At 40.6% G+C, this 18,418-nt stretch overlaps 1 protein-coding gene across 2 annotated transcripts; it reads left to right on the top strand.

Moving 5' to 3' along the window:
- Positions 1 to 3,265: 3,265 nt before the first annotated feature.
- On the top strand, positions 3,266 to 17,707 carry LOC139635436 (ras-related protein Rap-1b). 2 transcript variants are annotated; one of them, XM_071502779.1, is made up of 8 exons: positions 3,266 to 3,398; positions 8,397 to 8,466; positions 9,114 to 9,182; positions 10,977 to 11,033; positions 11,453 to 11,593; positions 12,171 to 12,314; positions 12,861 to 12,953; positions 13,039 to 17,707. In XM_071502779.1, the coding sequence occupies exons 2-7, from the start codon at positions 8,410 to 8,412 to the stop codon at positions 12,945 to 12,947; spliced, it is 555 nt and encodes a 184-aa protein (XP_071358880.1). In that variant the 5' UTR covers positions 3,266 to 3,398; positions 8,397 to 8,409; the 3' UTR covers positions 12,948 to 12,953; positions 13,039 to 17,707. The 2 variants fall into 2 exon arrangements, with proteins under 2 accessions (XP_071358880.1, XP_071358881.1); XM_071502780.1 differs by having other exon boundaries at positions 3,315 to 3,398; positions 8,394 to 8,466.
- Positions 17,708 to 18,418: the final 711 nt, after the last annotated feature.

Below are 18,418 nucleotides of genomic sequence, written 5' to 3'. Positions count from 1 at the left end.
CAGCAGCAGAGGGAGCCAGACTCGGTGAGGAGCGGTGGCGGCTGCAGCTGCAGGGAGTTCACCTTCCCAGAGGCTGGAGCTGCACACCTGGATTCCTCAGGACCCGCTGAGCTTTTAATGCTGCGACGTACTGATGTCAGATGGAAACCTCTTCTCTTCAGATACCCAGGTAACGATTAAAAGAAACAACTTCCTGTTCAGCTCTGATTGGCTGTGTCAATGAAGCAGAAACTCCTTAGAGAGCAAACAAAGCAAATGATGCTTATTCATCTGGTCTCTTAGCAACAGGTGAACTGATGAGTTTGTAGTACTGTGTGTGTGTGTGTGTGTGTGTGTGTGTTGATCATTGACATGCTGATGATTTTTCCTCTTTGAAGTTCAGTAATTTATTCTGCCCTGATGGACTGATGCTGTGTTTAAAGAAAGTCTCCATGTCTGAGACTTCGGGCCTGTGGAGCCCGGGGGCCGATGGACCAGAGCCGCCGTTTGAAGAGACTTCAAAGTTAACATTTCTTGTTGGAAAGTCAATCAAATGACCACAAAGAGACACAAAATTACTAAAAAGAGACGAAATGGCTACAAAGAAAGGGGCCGGTGCTGATGATGGAGGAGAAAATAAACTTCTACAGTTCCGAAAACTTAGCTTTTTCTTCTCTGTAATTCATTAGTGTTTCTGTTTTCAGGTTTTGTAAATCCCACGTACATTAAAGGCCTCATCTTAATAATCTGCTTCTGACTTCTCTAAATCTGAGCAGCAGACTGTAGCAGTGTCTCTATCAAGTCAACTGAGGCTGTATGTTCTTAATAAAGTGCTCAGTGTGTGTAAGAACCTCTACTTAAGAAGCTTTCACTGGAGTGTACACACACACACACACACACAAACAAACACACACATATAGAGGAAGTGTGTGTCAGTGAAAGGGAAGCTGTATGGGTGGCTCCATTCGTGTTTGGGTGTGTTCACAGCACCGTATCTCTGGCTGTAGTACATACTGAGTGTGTGTTTGTGTGTTTGTGTCTAGGCTTGTTCCCATCAACACGCTCTGACACGCTCTGCTGCCCTCCAACTCTGCGGTAACACACACACACACACACTTCTGCTGTTTTAATGTTTGGTTTTGTTTGGTAACCCCACTGGAGTACACTAACACACACACACAGTTGCTTTGACCTTTGACCTCCACTCTGAGCTGACAGTGGGACTTTATTACAAACACCCATTTCATCACATGTCACCATGACAACACGTTGTGCGTCCTGTGACTGGGACCTGTCTGTGGGTTTGACTTGTGTGAGTTGAAAAATGGTTGAAATCTTTATGTTTTGGAGTAAATTAGAAATCTACTGGCACTTTAATGGGGACTGAGCGGCCGAGGCCATAACAGAGGCTCTGAGGGCTCATGGTGGGATCATGTGACACAAACAGGCCCATATATGGACAATCATTACAAAAGCAACAGCTGTAAATGGATGGAAATGATTGAAAACTGAACTTATTTTCCTGTGATTAATTTGTGCAGGGAACCAACAGGAAGTCAGCTCAACCAGAGGAACATCTTGACTTCATGTAGTGCAGCGTATTATAGTGTCATCACTTTAATATCATATGGAAAATAAAATATTAGATAAAACGGATTAATTTAGATGTATCGTGCAGCACTACAGCATAGAATGTACGGCCATATATATTACACATAATGAATACAGTATAATACATACATCATAAATAAAACATAAATGTTATATGTATTGGGGGGGGGGGGGGGGCAGAAATCATGGCAAACAACATGTCACATGTTTGTTTTTAATGTGACAGATAAGATCAAATAAAAATATGATATTGTTTTCAGCCTGGGGCCGTGGAGTGAGGCTGGAGATGCCACAGAGCTGTGTGCAGTTATCATCATTTCATTCTGAACCTAAAACAACAACAAAGATCTGTAATGTTTCTGCTCTGCAGGAAGCGGGAAGCAGCTGAGAGCGAGGCTGAGACGTCACGAGAAAAAAAGAACTGAGCCAAGCTGTGACGAAGTTACAGCAAAACAGGAAGTAAGTTTGGGCCGCTGTCAGAATAAAAGCATAGGGACTAAATCGTCAGAACAGATCATGACAGTGAAGAAAACAGGTGTTCTAAACATCATGAATTTACATTTTAAGATTTCTTTAAATGGTGCAACATGCAAATTTGGGAAGGTTTTTTTTTTGCCAAATTTATCAGGAAATTTGTATTTTTATTTTATTGTTTCTTTAATAATTTAATCGTTATTTTATCACTTGGTATATGAACAAATATTTTCATTTGATTGTATATTTGGTATGTAAAGATTGCTGTAAGGCCTTTGTTTTTTCAAATTAAGACTGTACATCATTTGAATAACTGTTCATTATTGATTTCAATAAATTTCCTGGATGTTTACCACTGATAGCTGTTTTTAACTATGTCAGTTGTCATTTTACAAATCAGTTTTGTTTATCTTTATTTATTAATCTTACCATCATTAAACATTTTCCTTAGGGACTTTATTTTGGAAATCTGAGGCAAAGTTGTGCTTTTTATTGCTCAAGAACAAGTTTTTTGTTTGTTTATTTCTATCTGACTTTTCTTTTTCATTTTGGAAAAAAAAACTGATTACAGCAACTTAATATGAATTCATCCTTTTAATTTTGTATTTTCACAGTTAATGCTTCTATCCTATTGCCTAGATATTGCAAAAATGTTCCTTATGTCAAGCCTTTATTTTGAATATATGAAAGGGAAATATCTCTTTTGTTGTGTTCAGTTTTATGTTGTTATTTGTGCAGCTATTGTGTGTTCTATTGTTCATTGTTGACTTTGGAAATAGTGGCTGGACAAAACAATCTTAGTGCAAAGTCTGTTCTGTTTCCAGAGCTTTCAACCGCATCTCACGGTTTTCATAAATCTAGCTTCTTACTATTATTACAGTGCAGGAAGGTAACCAAGCATATTTACTACATATGTAAAATTTTGAGGTACTTGTACTATCCTATTTTCCTTTATCTGCTACTTTACACTTCTACTCCACCACATTTCAGAGACGACTTTATTGATCCATACAGCTGCAACATTAAAGCATGTAAATACTTACACGATAATGAATCAATAATTATGTTATATGCGTTATTCTGAAATGTGCCATCCTGCATAGTGAGTACTTTTACTTTTTGATTTGATGCTAATACTTTATAATTTACCTGCATTTTTCTATCGCCTTTTGGGTTTTATTTTGAAAGACTTAACAGGAAACGCCAACGTTCACTGCGTCCACCTTGACGTCAGAGCGCGGCGACAGCAGGAGGGAGCGGCTCTGATAGAGCGACATCCACAGAGAGTGGGAGAGAGAGAGAGAGAGCGCAGCGGAGCGGACGGGTGGATGACTGTGAGTACCGCTTCCTTTCTCTCTTTTCTCTCTTTTCCCGTTTTTCCTCTCGTTTCTTCTCTTTCTTCCCTCCATCGAATAGATGTAGGTTAACCGGGGGCTGACCCGGACGCTCGTAGGTCGGTAGCCGGGGGGGCAGGCCGGTGCCGAGCGGAGCGGGGCTGGGTTTGCGGAAGCGAGCGCCCGGCGGACGGACGGACGGACGGACGGGCGGCAGACAGACAGCAGCTCCGGTTATAATGAAATACTGTGGATGTTGGACACAGACCGACAGCCGGGTGGCATCATGGCGGCTGTCGGTCTGTCTGTGTGTCTGTAGCCGTCTGTGCGTCTCAGCTCGCAGCTTGTCTCCGGTCCTCCAGGCAGCGGGGCCTGCTGCCAGGGCTGGCCGGGTAGGGAGCGTTCTGAGGCAGCTACAGAGCTGCGGAACTCCCGCTGCTCTGCTGGAGAGAAAAGAGAGGAAGTAACTCTGAACAGTTTAGGAGTTTGGAGGAACCTGTCTGCCTCTCTAACTGTCTGCCCACCTTTCTGTCTGTGTGCAGTGTGTAGACAAGGCTTGGTTTTATTCCCCTGTTGTACTGTCAGCAGCAACACACACACACACACACACACACACACACACACACACACACACACACTTGGTATTGACAGGCCCCACCTAGTTGTGGTTGACTCAGGGATCTGTCTCTGTGTGTCCATCTTTCTCCTCCAACAACTTTACTTTGGTAGATTAACATCGTGCTGCCTTTGGTGTCTTCTGGAAAAAGCAGAACTACAGTGTGTCCTCGTACAAGTACAGATAAAATACAGGTTCTGTCTGGATTAGCTGGGCAGTGCTGGAGGAAGTATTCACATCTTTTACTTCAGTTAAAGTACTAATACTGTACCACACTGGGGAAATACAATGATAATGTTACTTAACTAAAACTGTGTGAGTATAATCAGGATAATGTACTTCAAGTATTAAAAGTAAAAATATTCAGTGCAGTAAAATGACTGTTGTACTCTTATATATCATTAGATTATTTGCTGGTGCATTAATGTGTACGCAGCATTTTACTGTTGTAGTTGGTCGAGGTGCACTCTGACTAGAACTGATGTATATATGATTGCATCTAATGATTTTTTTCATGATGGATTAATCTGCAGATTGTTTTCTTGATTGATTGATTGATTGTTTCTGATTCTGAAAATAGTGAGAAATACCATTTGCTGATTAGTTTTTCTGTTCATTTATTAATCAGCTTCCCAGATCCCAAGGAGACATCTTTAAATGTCTTGTTTTGTCCGACCAACAGTCGAAAAAAAACCCAAAATATTGATTTCACAAATATGACAGAGAAGCAAATCCTCTGATTTGAGACGCTGGGAGCGGAGGACAAGGAAATGACTAAACAACTCATCGATTGTCAGAATGGTTGCAGATTATTTTTCTGTTAATCGACTCATCGATTCAGCTCCACCCTCGTTGTTATTGATAACAACCAGCAGGTTAATCCGTAATCAGTCCTGTGGTCTGGTTCTATATAAAACAGATTAAATAAATTCATGAGTAATAATAATCTAATAATATGATATATAGAAGTATAACAGTCACAGAAGCCATTTTACTGCATGGAGTAGTTTTATTTTTAATACTTGAAGTACATTTTCCTGATTATACTTTTACCTAATTAGCACCACTGGAGTACAAGTAATCAAAACTGATGAAATGTAATAGTTACATATAGGGCTGCAGCTAATGATTATTTTCATCATCGATTAATCTGACAATTATTTTCTCATTTTGGTGATTAATCGTTTAAAGAATACTGAAAAAGTCCTTTATAATTTACTACCAATCTCTTCAAATGTCCAAAACTCCATTTTTTTGTCCTTGTTGTTTCGACCAAACAGTTCATCAGGAAAATAACTGGCAGACGAACTGACAGTGAAGGTTCTCATCAGCTGTGATCACCTGAATGATCTGATATAAAACAAACCGAGACTTTCAGACGAGTCTGTTCTGCAGCTGTTTGTCACTGACGCTCCCAGGCTGACACAGTGCGATCACTCTTATCACTTATATAGAAGAAAAACTTCCCCACACTTTATTTAAATGAGTGTTGTTTCTTCTTTTTGAAAGCTATCTCTGGCGAAGCATAAATAGCACTGACAGACATACAGTCTGCAAATGAACTAGACGACAGCCAACTTTTGTTTTTGTTGGTTGAACTCACAGAATCAATAACTCCAGCCGAGGAAATCCACAGTTCCCGGGTTCAACTCTCAGTTGCTGCAGCTGGTTGAGTTAGAAATGAGACTGCAGCTCTCGCACTCCTGTAAATCATGGTTTTGATGCAGAAATGATTAATCGCTCAGACTCAGTTCATCCTTTTGCTGCTGCTGTTCTTTTTCTGTGATGGTGTGTCATGTATGTGGAGAACAGCTGCATCGTGAACTATGAGCTGAAGATCCAGATCCAGGTCCACTCAGGTGAATGACAGTGTAGAGAAAGAGGTTCAGGCGAGTTTTGTCTTCAGAGGCCAGTGTGGCTGTAACAGAGGAATTAAAAACTACCAGCTCGTGAAGCAGATTCACTTTCCCTTCACCGGCCTCGCCTGCTGCTGCTGCTTCAGTCGGTGACTTCCTGTGAGTCCCTGAACACGCTCGGACTTGTTGCATCACACTGAAGATGTAGTGAGTCAGGATCTGTTTAGACCTAGAGGCACTGAAATTCATCTCTGCTGAATCTTTCAGTCACAGCTCGACGGCTTAAATTCCTGATGTGAACGCCTTCCTGTTCCACTTCTTCATGCACCTTCAGCATCAGATAGGGGTTAAGGTTAGATAGGGGTTATTAACTCATAAACAAAGGTGTAAATGTACAAACAACATTTTTTGTTGCAGTTGAGCAAAGTGTATAGTCACTGAGAAATGAGAATGAACCAAGGACGGTGGATTTTGTCACCTCATTGTGTGAAACAGTCATTTCTTTAACTGTGTGTTGTCTGGGTTGTGGTAGCTCGGCTGTTGACTGATGGTTACTAAGGTGTTACAATGTGACTGCTGGGATGCGGAGAGGTGTCTTCTAGGGCACTGATAGCCGACCGCTTAGTCTAGAATTTTTGTTGGTTGTATCAGCATGCGTTACTGTCCACCGGTGTCTTTTTTGACGCCAACGCTGTGGGGCGCCAAAGCTGGAAACTTTCACATTTCACATGTTCTTGTTGACTAAGTTCACAGTAGTTGTTAGATTTTTTTTAGTGGCAGCTAGGGTGTTACTAAGGTTCATTATTTGATGAAGAATGTTGTTACGTGTCTGCTAGTGCGCTGCTAGGTGATTGCCAAGTTGTTGCCAGGTGGTTGCATCAGTGTGTCACGGTAGTTCTAGAACGTACAGGGTGGTTGCTAGGGTATTGCTAGGTGGTTGCTAAGCAAAGTGTGTGGAATATCATAGCAAGCAAACTAAGAACATAAAGCACTATTTTGATTTTTTAGTCATTTTTTAAGCAAACGTCAAACATTTTCTAGTTCCACCTCATCAAATGTGATTTGTTCAACACCTGAACTGAACAGCCTTCACTTCTGGGTTGTTTGTCAAACAAAGAAAGTCATTTGAAGACATCAGACTGTGAAAAACTGACTGTGTTTACTCATAATTCTCTGATGTTTTATTGACCTGTTATTTGACAAATTAAGAAATTAATTAGCAGTTTAATCAGTAATGGAAATATCTTAAGTTACAGCTGGAGTATATTATATTAAATGTGTATATTTTTCCACATTTTGTTTCTTTTTTTCCTTTTTTATGTTATCTTATTACCTTTAAATGGGTATGTGAATTAATCGCATCCTTGATGTTACCATCAGCTTTGTGGTCAGTTGTCAGTTTATCCTCCAGCCCAGGGGATTCTGGGTAAAATAACACACTGCTATGGCGGTTACAGAGAGATGTTACCGTTTGGTCCTGACACCACCTGCTTAACCATACACCAACACACACACTTATCTCATCACTACGGTTACCTTGGCAGACCCTTAACAGATATGAGAGGCTGTGTGTGTGTGTGTGTGTGTGTGTGTGTGTGTGTGTGTGTGTGTGTGTGTGTGTGTGTGTGTGTGTGTGTGTGTGTGTGTACTTGTACATCTATCTGTGTGGGGACCAATTTCAGTTTTCTGGGAGTTAAGACCATTTTGTAAAGTGAGGACGCTGTTGTCCTCAGTTTGAGACAGAGCTTCACGTGGCCGTCTGAGGGTTAAGGCTTCGTTTTATGGTCAGAAGGTTTCTAACTAACGAGGGTTGGAGCTCAGGAAATGATCGTGTGCGTATATATATGCTGATGTGTGTGTTTGTGTGTGTGCATACCAGTCATGCTTCATCATGTGTTGTTGCAGCAACAAGAAGCAACATGACGCAGACACACACACACACAAATGTTTGTTCTTCTATCTCAGTGAGGACTGTTGAGGACATAGTGCATTCCTTAGCCCCTCACTTTAACTTTAACCAGAACTAAACACCAAACTCTGACCCTGACCCTGACCCTGACCACGACCACATTACACCTCGTCACTAACCTGAACCCTCAGAGGACCCCAGAGGTGACGTTCTGCCTCATTCGGTCGGGGCTGTGGTCCCCATGACGACCACTGATCCTGACGAGGTCCGTGTTTATACTGGAAAAGAGGTAACAGAAATGTGTTCATAGCAACAGTAACCAAGAGGGATTCCACAGTCGTGACATCACCACCAGCTGTGTGATCACGTGACCTCGCTGTTTTCATTAACTCACACAGATGCATGCTGGGTAATTATTAGCTCCTAGTGAGAGGGAGGAAATCTTCATGTGTGTGTAATTGATAGTTTCACAGCTCCAGGTGCACTGCAGCAGGAGGCGGGGCTTGCTGTAATGCTGCTATCTGATTGGCTATTGGAAATGATGCCTAGGAGTGAAATTAGTAACCTGGTAACCTCTCTCTCTCTCTCTGTCTCTCTCGGTGTCTCTCCACCAGCAGACAGACAGTCAGAATGCGTGAATACAAACTGGTTGTTTTAGGATCAGGAGGAGTCGGCAAGTCAGCTCTGGTGAGTTTCTACGTCCACTTTACAGTCTCAGCTGTTTGTGTTAAAGCATGTCTGCTGTTGTTCTGTATTGTTCGTTGTGTCACTGATTGAATCCTGTGAGTGAGAAGTGTTTGTGTATAAAAGCCTGATGTTTCATATTCCTTTGTCCTGTTGAAAACACATTCCTGAGCCGCACAGTTGCACTGTTCAGTATTAAATAAACAAATAAAACAGTATGAAATAAAAATCATATGACTGACAAAATGTACAACAAACACACAAACAACATGATACAGTATCTTCACCCCCCCAGACGAACCTTTTCACCTTATTTATTTCAACCCAACTGATGGTTTAATTTTTGCGACATTGGAAAATTTTGCTCAGAATTCTTCTGAAAATGGATGAAACTGATGTCAGTCCCTTTTCAGTCCTTCTGCTCAACACACACACACACACCCACACACACACACTGGTGCGACTCTCACTACAATGAAGTGCTTTACTCCAGATGATATAATGGAGATGTGTCAGTGTGTCACATTAATTCCAATCGAATGACTTCCAATACAGAACAGAACAGAGCTCCATTAACACTACTGCCCTACTTCTCTTTATCTCACTGCCTGTCTGTCTCTCGCTCTTTCTGTCTGTCTCTTTGTCTCCAGACTGTCCAGTTTGTTCAGGGAATCTTTGTGGAGAAATACGACCCAACGATAGAGGATTCCTACAGGAAGGTAAGACAGCCTCCACCCGTCTGTCTCTCCTCGCTGTTTCATGTCAGTCTATAGGAGCTCGACCTGGACAGTGATGTTAGACAGAGGGTTGTCTAAATGCTGGTGTTAGCTGCTGACCATCCTGCCAAATAAAAAAAGGAGAAGGGAGGAAAGGAAGGAGGAATCCACAGAGGTGAGGATGAAGGGAGGAGAGGACCAAGGAAAACGAGAGGAAAGATAGGAAGGAAAATTATCAGAATAGAAATGAGAAGAAAGCAAATCAAGAGAAGAAAAGAGTAAATATGAAGGAGAGTATGGAAGCCCAGTGCTGCCAAGATGAAGATGCTCACAGTAAGTCAAAAGATAAAAAGTCTGAATTATGAGATAAAAAGTCAAGATTAGACAACAACAACTGAAAAAGTTGAGATACAGAGTTAAATTATTAAATAAGTCAAAATTCTGAGATTGTCTGAGGATTCTGAGGACAAGTCAAAATGATTCAATATTAATTAAAATTCAATAATATGTCAAATCTGGGATAAGAGTTACACAATTAGGAGAAAGTCAGTTAAATTTTTGACTCATTTTCTTAAAATTAAGTTTTACTTTGTGGCAGATTTTGGATTTTCTTATTGTATTTATATAAGATATAAATATAATAAATATGTAAATATAATTTATATTTATATATTTATTATATTTTTAGACATATTTCATTACCCAAGATAAGAAACAGACAGGAGGTTATGAGCAGGTCCACTTCCCTCCCCCGGCCCCGTGCAGGGCTCATCACAACATCAACACTTCTCTGTTTGATTGTTGCATAAAAAAAGTTGAGAGATGTGGTCACATTTTCTTGCATCACTTACACCACCCACCAGAGACACACTGCATATGTAAATTACATGTAGTTTAACACTGGTTCCACTGCCTTTCTTGGAAAAGACCCACCCAGCTTATCGAAGTCAAAACCCACATAAGCCTCACATTTAAACTAACCACCTACAACTAACTAACTATAACTACAGTTAGCTAACTATAAACATTAACGTTGAATCACCAACTGGGTGAAGAGGAAACCACCCTGAAGCTTCAGGCTTTGTACCAGTTAGTTTCTAGATCTTTCTGGTGCAAGAGCTAAATAGACCTATAAAACAGATAAGATGAAGAAGAGGTGTCATTTGCTTCATGTAAAACAAAAAATACACAGGAAATGAAAGCGCACAGTTATTTGTGCATTTCCACAAGTACCTGTGAAATTCTAGTAGTGTAAAAGCTGCAGGTATTCAAGCCTGATTGAAAATTAAAAGTTAAACCTTGAAGTGCTAAAGTCGTGGTCCAGTCTTCTCTCTGTGAGAGCTGCCTCTGATGGAACAGGTGACTGCCTGATTTTTTTTTTTATTTCTAGAATAGAGTCTGCAGCCGTGCTCGTGGCTCTATGACGCTGTGCTGAAATGATATGAAATAGAAAAGTCGGAGGATCACTGAAGTTACCACATCCTGAGGGGAACATGAATGTCTGATCCATGTGGCAGATTTTGGATTTTCTCATAGCACAAGTGAAAACTTAAGAAGTTAAGAGAAACGTAAATGTCTGCACCAGATTTCACATCATTGCATCCAGTAGTTGTTTGGATATTTTAGTCCAGACCAAAGCAGCAACATCCTTCGAGTCGGGCTGTAACACCGACCGTTACATAAAGAGCAGGTCGTCGTAGACGATGTCTTTAAGTTGAACATCTGACAAAAAGTCTTCAAGTTTCTGGTGACATTTATTGTGAAATCTGATGACACGGTCTCTGTCTGTCTTTCCAGCAAGTGGAGGTCGATGGACAGCAGTGCATGTTGGAGATCCTGGACACAGCAGGAACAGTAAGACCTGTCTCTCTGTTTGTCTGTCTGCCATCTCTCTCGCTGTCTGTGAGGACGAAATCTGAAGATGCTGATACTAAAAAATCCAAAAGTTGTAAATGTTGGAGAAGTACCTGGAGTTTGGCTAAATTCAGCTCCTGGATGGTGGAGATCCACGACCACCACCAGCTGCTGTACAAAAGTTCACAGTCTTTTTGAGCTTTGAGTGGAAGAAGGAATCTTTAGATTAAATAGTTTCTCCAGAAAAACTTACTACAAAATTATGAGGAAATTATAGGTCCACAAAAGGTCCAGGTGTGTCTTCATACTTTTGACCATGTAACACATTTGTCTCTGTCTGCCTGCCTGACCGCCTGACCACCTGCCTGCCTGTCTGCCTGCCTGACCGCCTGTCTGCCTGTCTGTCTGTCTGTCTGTAGGAGCAGTTCACGGCGATGAGAGACCTGTACATGAAGAACGGTCAGGGTTTCGCTCTGGTTTACTCCATCACGGCTCAGTCGACCTTCAATGACCTTCAGGACCTCAGAGAGCAGATCCTCAGAGTGAAGGACACCGAGGACGTACGGCTCTCACACACACACACACACACACACACACACACACACACACACACACACACACACACACACACACACACATTAGAAACACCTGTCAGTATCTAAATTTCCTAGAGCTGAAGATGACGTCTATGACTCGATTGTTTTAACCGACCAACAGAATCCAAAGATATTTCATTATTTACATTTCCACCTGGAAACAGTGATGGTTTGCTTGTCAGTTTTGCTTGACAGATGCCTTAAATGATTAATCATTAATTAGTGGGTTAATTGACTAATCATGTCAGCTTGACTAGTGACAGGGAAACGGAGGATTTTCAAATTAGGGAAACACTTTGAAACAACTGCTTTGATTTGGTGGAAATGTCGACACCTGCTGGTCAGAACGTGTTATTGCATCTATGTGGAGGAATTTTAGGCAAGAGGTCACAGCTGTCATTCATGATACTTTGATAAATAAATGTTATATTAAAAAGACTGACCACTTTGACAGAGACAGCTCCTCAAACAGTTCACAGGTGGGATCATCTCGGCTTCCTGTCCTAAATTTTAATCATGCATATTCGGCGTGTCGTTCCAGGTTCCCATGATCCTGGTTGGAAATAAATGTGACCTGGAGGTGGAGCGTGTGGTGGCCAAAGAGTCCGGCATCGGCCTCGCCCGCCAGTGGAACTCCTGCGCCTTCCTGGAGACCTCGGCCAAGAGCAAGATCAACGTCAACGAGGTGACCACGCAGATACATCCGCTTTGTTTATATTCATGTCAGAGAAGTCCAACCCAGGACCCGAGTCCTGCCACGTGCAAATTATATTCACTCAAATTGTGTGTTTAAGTACAGTTCTGAGGTACTTCTACTGCACTTGAATATTCTCATTTTATACTTAATAGTTTCAATTTCAGAGAGAGGTGTTGAACTTAACATTAAAACCTACGATAAGCTTCTAATACTCAACACAGAAACAGTGTGTACATGCGGTGTCTCTGTGTTGTCGACAGTTTCACCAAAGAGACAGTTCCCTCTAAACTTCTGATATGGTTTCATTTCAGTTGCAGTTTGAGAACTAAAATTATCCAATATTTCACGAAAAACTAAGATTAGAGAAAAATTCCACAAGTCAGAACTTTTCTTCTTCAGAGCTCATCTCACAACCTAGAAATCAATTAGAAGATTAATCTCAGAGATTTAAAAAATATATATTTTTGGCTCTTTTTCTGAAAGTTTAGATTGTATTCCCTGAGTTCTGACCTTTGTGTTTGTGTTTGTGTGCAGATCTTCTATGACCTCGTGCGACAGATCAACAGGAAGAGTCCAGTTCCAGGGAAAACTCGCAAAAAGTCCACCTGTCAGCTCCTCTAATGACAGGTAGGTGTGTAGCACACGCTGACGTTATTACACAAACTTTATCGCACACACTGATATTTACACACACTCTCGATCTCTCCTGCAGTTTTTCTGCTCACCTGACCAACAACCAACAACCAACCAACCAACCAACCAATCACAGGACATCTTCCAGCTGGCCACGCCCCTTTAACACAGCCATGTCATCATCAACATCAGCCACCTCTGACCTCTGTTTCCATGACGACCACATCTCCCACCCCCTCACCACACTGTCTAATGGAGACTGTTGCCTTGGAAACATTAAAACCAAACATCAAAAGACTGCGGCGGTGGCGGCGACGACAATGATGATGATGATGATGATGATGATGATGATGATGACAATGAAGATGTTGTTGCAGGAAATAGGGGGTGGGGAGGCAGGGGGGGTTGTCCAAACAACTGCCCAAATTTAAACAACGGTTCCCATCATGCTCTCTGCTAGGCCGTTTTGCACTGGGGAGTGGCTTCTTGCTTTTTAATTCTTTAATGTTTCTTTCCTTTCTTTTCCTTATTTTCCAGCAGCACCGAGCCGTTCACACGCAGCTCGACCACTTCACCGTCAGCCGTGTTGGTGCCATGGTTACCATGGTGATGTCGTCTCAAACATGGCTGACTCTGTATGTGTGGCTCTGGTCGAACCTGTGGATCCATTCAGTGATTATTATTATTACAGTGGTTATAATTATGATTCTGTGTGAAAAGATATAAAAGTCATTTAATGTTTTTGTTTTTGATTTTTGGGGTGGGGGAGGGGGGAGGGGGGTCTTGGGGGTGCAGCAGGCTGTGGGGTCAGCTCACTGTGTTGGTAGCTTTGAGCTAACTCAAGTTAGCCGACCACTGTTGGTGTGACTCAGCAATCAGAGATAAGGCTAAATGCTAAAGAAATCAATGTGTACTTGTAGCTTTGGGCTACCTCGTTAGCCTAGCAGCTATTAGAATATATTAGAAACTTTTTGAGCAAATAATTCTGTTTGTTGATATTAGCATTTTTAGCATGTAAAGTTAGCATACTTACAAAGAAACAAATGGGTTGCTCTGAGCTAGTTTGTCAGCCACCATCTTGAAGACTGTATTAGTAGCCTAGTATCATTAGAAAAAGCTAATGATGCTAACACTTGGGAACAGTGTTGTGCTTCAAATATCAACGATGAAACTTTAGTATTTTAGGCCCTTTAGCAAATATCTAAAAGTGTTTTTGTAAAGAAATTACAGTAATGAGTGCTGTTAGCTGCTAGCTCATCAAACCAGTAGCCATTGGATTATATTCAATATTGTGAGGGGATGCTAACAATGCTACACTCCAAACAAATAAACAGTAGCTGCAGACAGAGATGTTTGAAGAGCGTCCTGTAAGGACTGTGCTCGTTAGCAGCACAGTGAGCTGACTTCAGATCTGCTGCTCAGGGCGGACATGTTGCCTTTAGACAGCAGACTCACACTGGTCCAGTACCTTAGCTTTGTGTGTGTTCGTGAGTGTGTATGTTTTGTGTGTTTGTGAGTGTAAATGAGCTGCATAACAACAATGAACGAGGCCAGTTTCTGTAATGACCATTTTGGCCCAGGAGGGTTGGGGGCAGGGTTGTGTTATAGTTACTGAGCAAGACAGCTGGCAAATGTTGTTTCTGTATTATTAACCATATTATTACCTGATTATTAATATCATTAACACAACACATCTGAGAGGGAAACACTGAATTATTGGTTGAAGGTCCCGTTGGTCAACCCTCTTTAACTGATGGGAATATATTAAACTATCCAGGTGTGGTGGCCCAGATAAGATTAAAGTAGGTTGGTGCTTCATATCCTTGCATGATCAGATCATCAGGTGCAGCATTTACCGGGTTGAGCGATAAAGTTTGTTTCCATCCATCAGTTTTTATTCAAAAACATGAGTTTACCGACCTCTGAACATAATCTGACCAGCGATTACTTTTAAAACTTAATCAGGAAATCAATTTAGTAAAATAAACACGATGGCTTTCGACTGGAAAATTGTCACCACCAGCCGTTTTTCTCAATGAACATCTAATATTAACATCACAGTAGTGGATGGAAACATGCAGTATCTTGCAGGTTTTTTTGAATTTGGCTAAAATCAGCGCTACATTTGGATGGAAACTCACATGGCTTTTAAAATGTGAAAGGTTTATCATACAGCACCGCGGACACATGGATTGTTTTGGTGTCACTATTCCCATAAGTTAAAGAAGAATGTTGAATAAAATGAGTGTTTCTAGTATCACAGCTGAAGTTGAGAGGGGGTTGGGCTTGAAGCTGAAGCTCCGCCCTGAATCAGTGGGGGCGTGGCCTGTGAAGCAGCAGCCAGAGAAAGCCTCTGAATAATCTGTCTTCTGTTTGAAATGTGAGAGTGGTCATCTTACAGATACAGTATGTTGGACCAGTGACCTCTGTGAGTACTGCTGTGCACAGTGTTGTACTACCAGGAGTACTGCAGTACAGTGCGATACTGCTGTCAGTGTTCTGGTTCTCCTCCAGTTCGTTCAGTCATGTAGCATGTTGATGTTTCTGTCAGTACTTAGTCTGACCTCCAGGAGGTGCTGCGACAGTTTGCATGCCAAGCAGAAGCTTTCAAGAGAAAAGTCTGTTTGTAGCCATGGCGGGGCAGTCCTGTTGATTCCAGTGTTGGTGGAGTTACTGTAACGTACAGCAGGAGTAAGACGAGTAGGGAGTGTTTTGATAGCTGAGTGATTCCCACTGAAAGTAGCTGTGTGAATATACTATTCTGATAAAGCATAAATTTCACCTTTACATACCTTTTTTCAATTATTTTTCTAGCGCGGTGTTTCTTAAATGTATTCTTGTATGCCAAGAAAACACCCAATGCAACTAGTTACAAGAACCACTGTCTATTCCACACTGAAAAACAAACTTGGGCTCACCACACAGTGGTGAAATTTATGCTTCATCAGATGTGTTTTCAAATAGTTTTTTGTGGTTTCATTAGAAAAATGAGAACGATAACAGGAAAACGCAAAGGTTACTTAAAAATGCCCTTTTTAGTATTTATAAGCAGTATATGAACCTAAATAGATGGGTTATAACACACTATAACGTAGTTTTAAAGAGGTACAAGGATATTTGATGTGTTCATTACTCAGTTTATCTTCTCTTACAAAGTTACCATAACTGGTGTGTAAGCAGTTAATCAATGATTGATAACACAGGATAACATAGCAGTAATCATATTTAATAATATATAATTTTATTATTGTTTATACACATGTTAAAAATCATTCACAAGTTGGTTTAAATTGTTTGCAAATATGCTAAAAGTGAAGACATCAAAAACTGATTAGTTTTAGCTGCAACTTGTGGCCTTCTTGCTCAATTATGATAAAATATATGAATATCCAATTAATAAATATAATTATATGTTCATCTAAAATATGACATTTCAGCCTGTGTGATTACAGCAGTGTAATACGTTGTTATCAATCGTTCATTAAGCAGCTTTGAGCGCTTCATAGGAGGATAGACTGATGAACACAGTGTCCGACTACATTAGAGTGTGTTATAAGTTTTTTCAGGTTTTTACACAGTGTCTGACACAGGTTTTGCGTTGTGAGTACTCCTCTGATGAGAATGTCCATTTTGCTAATTGGCTGATGAAAGCATAGGTATGTCCCATCTGTGCTCTCAGCAGCCAATCAAATCTACACCTGGCCACGGCTGCAATCAGACCTTTCTGGCATCCAGAGTCATAGAGGCTGCAGCAGCATTCATCATTTCATTCAACTTCTGGAAGTGTAGTGTTTGACAGCTCAGGCCAAACTCTGTGATCAGATAGTCTGTCACAGACTTTCGGCAGATCTCAAGGTCTCAGGTGCTTCAGAACAACTAAGACTGTGAGATAGTTTGTATTCCTGCATCTGAAAGGCAGAAGCCTCTTGAAGACATTTGTAGTGTTGCACTTGGTTGTTCACATGAATAGTGACAGAAGTAGTAATGTAAAGACTGAAAAAGTGAGCTTTACATAGAGGTAAAAACTTGGCCTTACTTTAACACTTCTGCCGTCGCCGTGTAATCTGCCAATCACTTCTTCTGAAGCACACTGAGGCCTTAACAGCTGTGGGAAACTGTTTTTTTCGCTTTTGATGGAGGTGGCTTGCAGGCAACATTTGATTTTAAATCCCCGTCTTTATCATTCATAAGCAGTAAATAAACATTCATAAATGGTTTATAAAATACTATCATGAAGTTGTAAGCAGCTTATACATTCTTATTTATGTATTTGTCAACAGCTATAACTCCTCCCGTGGCCTCCCATTATTATAGGCTGATGTAATGATTATGATAATGAATGACAATATAGTAAAATACAGGTGAAATAATATAAAATACGTCTTTATAGGAGATGTTAAACATTTTACAAATACGAAAAAGCACTTAAAATGTCCTCATAGCTTCTTACAGCAACCTTATAGTGTGTTAATAAACTATTATTATTAAATGTGGATGTACTGCTTATAGATGCTAAATAGGGGGACTTGATATAAAGTGTTACTGGCTAGAAATTTTCCTCATTCTGGACCTATCTCTGTACTGGACTCAGATTAAAGTGAATATGATCTCCCCATCAGATTTTCTGTAAAATGACAAACGAAGACATTGAAGAGACGATTGCAGCTGCAGCCAACTGGAATGATTCATTCACAACAAGAAGAAATTATTTTATCTTACTGAAATAAATCTGCTTCTTTTTCTCTGTATGGCATGATGACCAGTGAAATGTAAAAGAAACCAGTTCAGCCAGTGAAGTTTCAGGTTGAAATCCCAGTTCCACTCTGCTGAATCATTTCAGTTCAGCTGAGGGGAGGTTTCAAAACTGGTATGAAATTGTGTCTGAACTGGTTTCTTCCAGAACAGAAACCCACAGCAGCAGCGGGAGGTAGGGGACGGGGAGGGGGGGTGAAGCCAAATGTAAAGTAAAAACTAAAAAGCCTTAAATGAATAAAAGTGGTGCAATTTTGTAACAGCAAACTGCAATGTGGAGTCATTCTGGATTCGATTGATAGATAGATAGATAGATAGATATTCTGGTGCATGTCACCCTCTGGTGGTTGTGTTTTGTAAAGTCATGTAAAGTCACAGAAAACAACAGCAGAGCAGAGACCACACTGAATTAGTTTAATTGAATTAATTTAAAACAGAGATGAAATAACAGTATATCCATAATATACAGTAATGAACTTTAATATACGGTGTCATTGCAAAAGATAAGCAAATGCAGGATCATATTGTGCACCGTTTTTGTTGTTTCATACAAATGAATATAGTGAATAATAACATTTGGATATATTTAGTCATATTTTTGTGAAGATATTATCACAGACAGACAGAGAAATGAGATGATTGTTTATCTATGTTGATTTTACAGTTTCCATTTCATCTTATATAAACTTTAAACATTGAAAATAGAC

Source organism: Trachinotus anak, unplaced genomic scaffold (genome assembly GCF_046630095.1).
Source record: "Trachinotus anak isolate AG129_WGS33_773 ecotype Australia unplaced genomic scaffold, CSIRO_AGI_Tana_v1 ptg000018l, whole genome shotgun sequence".
In the NCBI taxonomy this organism is placed as follows: domain Eukaryota; kingdom Metazoa; phylum Chordata; class Actinopteri; order Carangiformes; family Carangidae; genus Trachinotus; species Trachinotus anak.
This window is presented reverse-complemented; position numbering and strand designations above follow the sequence as displayed.